The sequence below is a fragment of the Polypterus senegalus genome, unplaced genomic scaffold (assembly GCF_016835505.1).
Source record: "Polypterus senegalus isolate Bchr_013 unplaced genomic scaffold, ASM1683550v1 scaffold_7820, whole genome shotgun sequence".
NCBI classification, from domain to species: Eukaryota; Metazoa; Chordata; class Cladistia; order Polypteriformes; family Polypteridae; genus Polypterus; species Polypterus senegalus.
In genome coordinates, this window is record NW_024379401.1 from 307 (window position 1) to 7,121 (window position 6,815).

The following is a 6,815-nucleotide window of genomic DNA, read 5'->3' on the forward strand; positions in this document are numbered from 1 at the left end:
ATATGGAAGATCTTTTTGTTTAGGTTGAGACCACTAGCTTCTCTGGCAATTTCTTTTGATGACTTTTTTTTATTCACATCTTTATTTTTATTTTTCCTTACTACTAGAGCTTATCTAGTCCATGTGTCTTGGTGGATGATTTTTTAGACTCCTCTAAACTGTCCTTCTTCATTGTTCCATAAAAGACCTTTGCTTCACAATAGGAAATATATCAACCTTTTCAGTTCACTTTTATGAAAGGATTGAACATAAAGTGCTAGACAACATATATGGTAATTATAACTTTAATGACAGAATTTATAAAAGACTTTAGAATGATTTGATGAGTTTTCAATTAATATTCAGAAGATAGCAGTCAATAAAATTCTGTTCTCTCCATTAAAAAAAAAAAAACAAAGCTGTCAGTACCTGGGTGAGTATGATTTCACATTGCACTGGGGGAAACTTTTCCCAGAACTTGTCAAACGTGAGGAACTGGGACTCTGCATAAGCATTACAAATAGCACTGCACACATTGTCTGTGCATGTAAATCTTCCATTGGAACAAGTGCTACAGGGAAGAAGAAATTGGTATGTTATGAAGGTTATCAATGTCATGCACTTGCTTTCTTATTAGACTTCTGCCTCCATATCTAGCTCCATTTAATTAACATCTGAGAACAGGGCTAATCAAGAAACAAAAAAAGTATGGACCTTTCTTTTAAACTCTTAGAAATAAAGGTAGAATACAAATAATATGACAAATCATGGTCCTTCACAGTAGCTAGCAATTTCACTGCAAAACCTTATTATAGTTAGGCTGCTAGTGTATCTTTACATCCAAAAGTATACTGTATGTATTTGAATTATTCTAACATAACTACAACAAACATGCACCATTTTTAAAAATGAACATATTGAATTATTGAAGCATTAACCTTAATTTTAGTATAAATTATCATAAATATTAAAACTATTAATCTGTTATATATTGTACTGATTCTTTAAAATCAGGTGCTGTACATGTGGTACTGACCTTTGGACTGGCAATTGATAAAGAATGGCACAAAATGTGCAAGACAAATATGAGAAAGTGGAATTCAGCAGATTCTGTAAGCCTGTGATGAACTTTGGTAAAATAGTGCCACCGTGGCAGAGCCTGATGGTGAAGAACCATATAAAAAGGGAACTCTCTAATGGTGGGGTTAGGCACATAGCGCTTCACTCGAACTTGTCCAGTGTTTCCATCCATCCATCCATTTTCTAACCCGCTGAATCCGAATACAGGGTCACGGGGGTCTGCTGGAGCCAATCCCAGCCAACACAGGGCACAAGGCAGGAACCAATCCTGGGCAGGGTGCCAACCCACCGCAGGACACACACAAACACACCCACACACCAAGCACACACTAGGGCCAATTTAGAATCGCCAATCCACCTAACCTGCATATTTTTGGATTGTGGGAGGAAACCGGAGCGCCCGGAGGAAACCCACGCAGACACGGGAGAACATGCAAACTCCACGCAGGGAGGACCCAGGAAGCGAACCCGGGTCACCTAACTGCGAGGCAGCAGCGCTACCACTGCGCCTGTCCAGTGTTTCGATTTTGATTTTGCATGCAATAAACGCTTTATTCTGTGGGTCAAATTATTAAGTCTTGTGTCTTTTCCAGAAACACCAAGAGAGTAATCCAATTAACTAGCATTCCCACTTTCAATTTTTTTTTAATTAAATTTAATTAATTCCATGATTTTTCTGTACATAAAAATACTAACCCCACCATCCATTCATTATTAGATCTATGTAATTCAGTTCAGGCCAACAATGGCTAGGGGCTACTCTGGCTGCATCTGGTACAAAGCATTAACAAACCCAGATAGGCATTCAATACAACATTTAAAAATATACTTAACTGTTGAAAATGTTCTTCATACATTCTGTATATAGTACAAGAAACCTACATCCATGGTTTTACAATGCAGGCCAACCTTGGCCATCAATTCTCTTAAGCTGGTTGTTCTCTAGATAGCTAGTATTAAAATGTTCATGTAACAGATGGAGATGGCCATTATGCTGTATACATATTCTAGGCTTGTTTGTATTTATCACCTACTTACCATGTGTTGCAATCCACCAAAATACTCTCTCCAGGGAAATAAAGATCATCTTTGAATGAGCAGGGACACTCGCTGATGGGAACACAGGACCCTACATTGTTCCTTACATAGCTGGAAGAAAAGGATTTTGAGCAATCAAACCCTGGTTTCTAGATGCAGATAGTGTGGTCTCATTTTGCAGGCCTTTAGCTATACCTCTGTTGATAAATAGTGTCTCTATTTTTCAGTGCATGATATTGAATGTGCCAAGGTGTAACTCGAAAAAGCATAGAAGATCACCATGCATGTTTCAAAATCTTTGTGTCAATGATAAGACTTTACATTTAAAGGACAATGAGGATGCTGTCAGAATATCTTATTACAGATAACTTAGCAGAAAAACAAATATTATGTTGTCATCTGTGTAAAAGTGAAACATTGTTGGCTAAAGACACACTTTATTTGTGGAATTTGTAGAATTTATTGTTAAATAAATATTTGAGATGTTTATTAATAAATATTGTATTCATTCTGAATGATATATATGCTGTATACTGTATATATAGTAATGCATACAATATACACTGAAACATACTGTACATTATACAGTGAAATGCATAAAATTAATGCGTGAATAAATGCAGTAGATACTCAGCTGTGGTATTTTAAATTGCAGTATATACTGAAACACATGCACAATTAATTGAAACTCGTACATTATGGTGTCCATTTAGAAAATGTTATTATTTTTTTTTTTTGTTTTGTTTTTAGTCATCCTAACAACAAGCTTGAAATTACTTTGTCACTTAACTAGTCACTCATCACGTATCACTTTGACATTTTGTCTCATATATTATATATGGATATAACACTGAACCTTTATTAAATTTACAGTTACAGACTTAGGATGTACTTAAAAGAAAAAGTTGAAACATCTAGGAAGCCCTGAGTTTACATATACTGTACTGAAAGTCTGCTTAGAGTAGCATGTTAGTACTGAGTGTATGTTTTGTTAAGAATGGTTATGTCCTAAATCACTTTCTTATAAGCTTTTCATTGATATTTGGAGGAAATGCTTGATGCTGTCTTTGTGATGTTCTTTGCTGCATGTATTTTTGCCTCTGCATTCACCCACGATCACTGACAGTATCTTTTACTTTCCAGTTACCACCTGTTTTAGACATTATTATTAAATTTATTTCATTTTCATTTATAATTATTTATTTTTGTCTTCATTAAATTAATTAGTTGCATTTATTGCTTATGCAGGTATACAACATTCTGCAAAAATGGACAAGAATTGTAATGTTAAAAGTTATATTTTTCTGAGAATAGTGGCGGTGTTATTTTTGAAAAATTAGGTGAATGGGAATGACCTATTCTCCTCAGAAATGTTCTAATGGACATGTTTTTTATCAAAAATCTAACAAAATCATTATTTTTCTTACTCACTAATGTCCAGCCCTATTGATTAACATGTTATTAACAAACCGTGATTGGGTTGATGTCATTTTACAATCTGAATCTAAAAGTCCTGCTCTATGCTGAGCAAACAATAAGGAACTTACCCAAATGTGCACACACAGCCTGGCTCACATGTGCCTCCACACACTTGGCCTACCATCTCTAGGTTACCACAACTGGCTTCACAGTTCTTGCCCTTTTTGTCATCCATGCAACTTATGAAGATCTCATTTTCAGGGCACTCACCATACATGGCGATGTCGACTGAAAAAGCAGACAAGGAATCTTTAGTTTGTTTGGATATATCTGTACCCAGTAATTCTGAGCAGTGTCACTAGGGAGTACAGCAGTTGAAGAATGTATTTACAGTGCACATGAAGCACATTTAATGAGACTCAGTGCTTAAGACTTTCTGATACATTACACATCAGATAATAAAAAGATCTTCACTTTTGCAAATACAGTATATAACAATACAAGTGGAGTAATGCCTTGAAAGATACCTCTTACATGTATAACAAACTGCCAAATGTGTTGTTCTGGAGATTCTTTAAACCCAATGAATAGGGACAGTCAGTTTTGAACTGCCTGATTGATTAAATGATCATGTTATTCCTCATACTGTATATTCATAATTATTATTCAAGATCTGAAATCAATTTTAAACAAGTCTCATACACAATAAATAAAATGCACTTTCAGACCTCACTCTTTAATAATAAAACCAGCATATCTTGAAAATATATCATTTTGTTATAAAATTCTATCAAAAACCATTTTAATCACTAATGTTATTGATTAAAATAAAAAATGTCAATACACCATGGCACCATTCAGTACATGGCAGGAATAGGCCATGGAGAGAGTGGCAGTCCCTCACAGAGCCTACTCACACAGACAATCTCAAGACCAAATTAGAACCCCAGTCTAGCTTAACAAATATATCTTTATGGATGAGGCAAATAGTACCCAGAGGAAAAAATGGAGAAAAAACAGTATAGACAAGAACCAGGTTGGGTATTTAAACCCAGGACAATGAATCCATGAAGCAGCAGCTTTGCCTACTGCACTACTGTGCAGTCCCAACTTCAGTTCTATAGATATTACATTATTTCAATGCCTCAATTTTTAGTTTAAGGTATCACATAGAGTATTTCTTCAGGAAAATGACAAACACAAACTCTCTATTCCTTTACTCTTTTAAGCAAGTGTTGTCATGACTCCACCTGGCATTGGACCCCTTTTCAAACCAGACCTGGGAGTATTAAAAGCATGCTGGCAAATCCATACTGTCTTTCAGAGTAATCTAAAAAACATTTGATTCCTATTATTCCTACTACACTTTTTGGCAACTTTTAAAAAGTGCCACTAGTACTTAGGTACTCTGTCTGTTTATGATATTTCTAAAACAATCACCTATATTGCCAAATTTACACTTCAGTGCTGTTCTGAAAATATTACAATGACAAGACACATATATAGAGTTTAGACGGAAAGAGAAATGATTAGGTACAAACACTTCTAAATGCAACAGTAATAAAGAATTTGTTACTCACCGCTCATTGATTGAGAAATGCAAGAAGCTGCTGCTTTACAAATGCTGAAAGGGAAAAGTACTCAGTCAAATCTCTTTGACAATTAGCAAAGTTGCTAAACTTTTAACACAATCATTTTGTATAACAAAATATCACAGAGATTTCTTTTCATGCAATGCAGCTAAAAATCAACTTGCCACAAAATAATTATAAAAAACACAGTAATAATAACATTAACATATTAACTCTAATAAATGGTATGAAAATTAAATTCTGTTAATAGGCATTTTTTTTAAATATAAAAAATAAGTTTTTCAGTATATAGTTTGATGATATCCTTTGCAAATGCCTTAAGTACAGGTGATAGATGTACATATATACAGTGTATATGTATTGTTAATAGATGAAGGATTTATTCAAGTTTCTCTAAAGAGCCCCTAAGTGATTATTAGATAAGATTTTTTTTCAGGAATATATTGAAACTCGTAAATCAAATGCTTATTATTGACTTCCATTCACTTACCAGCCCTCAGTGATTTCTTCTCCTGGATTGAAGGTCTTTGTGCCAACATAACATGGACAATTATCTCTGGTAAAGAAAGTCAATAAGTACTGTTATTGATCAAATATAATAATGGTCTATTTCAAGAGTACTGAGTCAGATATTTATCTTTGTAACAAACTATAAATTAACTACTGTATATACTAGTTCTAATCTCTATGACTTTACTGCCCCTTTGGTGTTTATGTAAAAACAAAAATGTTTATGTTTCACTAGTATTTTGAGGAATCAACTTACGCAGTGACACAGCTGTCTGTCAGGGAGTTATAATAGTAATTTTCTGAGCAGATGCATCCAGGTGGGAAGAATTCAGTAGCATAGTCGATAACTAGGTTATCTGAAAGTGATCGACAGTCACTCTGGGCAAGACTGCCATTAGATACAAATACAGCATTTGGGTCTGTGCATTGGGAAGCTGCAAGAGAAATGCAACACTATTAATAAACTCTCAAAAAAATAAACAAAATTAGAGTCAATGTTAAAACCTATGTTCAACATAATACATTATGAATTCTAAAGTTAAGTAACAGAGATTCTGCTATACATTACAAGAACTCTTAAAGATTATTTATACAGTACATAAGACACAACAGATGCAGGACTCTTGGCTTGGTCCTTACTCTGTGAATTTTAAAGATACATGGGTTTCAATAAATTTATGTAAAAAATTAAACCTGTATTTTGGGTACTAAAAAGCAAAGAAAAACCTTCCATCCTTATATATTATTTTATTTTGAAACATGTGGTGCAACTTGAAATTAACAATATTCCTATTTTGTCTTGTCAGAGCATAGTAATTTAAGAGTAAAGTAGAGTAAAAACTCTAGCATACATTCAGTTGAAGATAATTGATTCCATCATTAACTTATTTATTTTTAAAACTAATGAAACTTACCACACTCAGGGAATGCTTCGTAGACCTGTGTGTTAATCTCATTTCGCAAGCATTGGTCAGCGTAATGGATAAGGATTGAGCACAGGGTTTTTTCGTCATTGCCTTTATTGTAGACGCTCAGTTTGCAGTTTTCCACATATTGATATGGGTCAACCACAGATTCACAATCCTTAAAAACTGAACTCTTAAGTTTCTGACATTCTTGTTCTGCTGTTATCCATGCTGGATCAGCTAGAAAAATAAATGAATATCACTTAATCATAAAACCAATGCTAGGAGATAT

The 6,815-nt window shown here is 34.1% G+C and overlaps 1 protein-coding gene across 1 annotated transcript; it reads right to left on the reverse strand.

The window, feature by feature from the left end:
• Positions 1-408: 408 nt before the first annotated feature.
• Positions 409-6,763, reverse strand: LOC120519894 (mucin-6-like; the record flags this gene model as incomplete). Its single annotated transcript, XM_039742653.1, has 7 exons — positions 409-550; positions 2,098-2,208; positions 3,645-3,804; positions 5,097-5,140; positions 5,599-5,664; positions 5,875-6,052; positions 6,533-6,763. Coding segments are annotated over 7 exons (932 nt in total), but the record flags the coding sequence as incomplete, so codon positions are not given.
• Between the last annotated feature and the right edge of the window lie 52 nt (positions 6,764-6,815).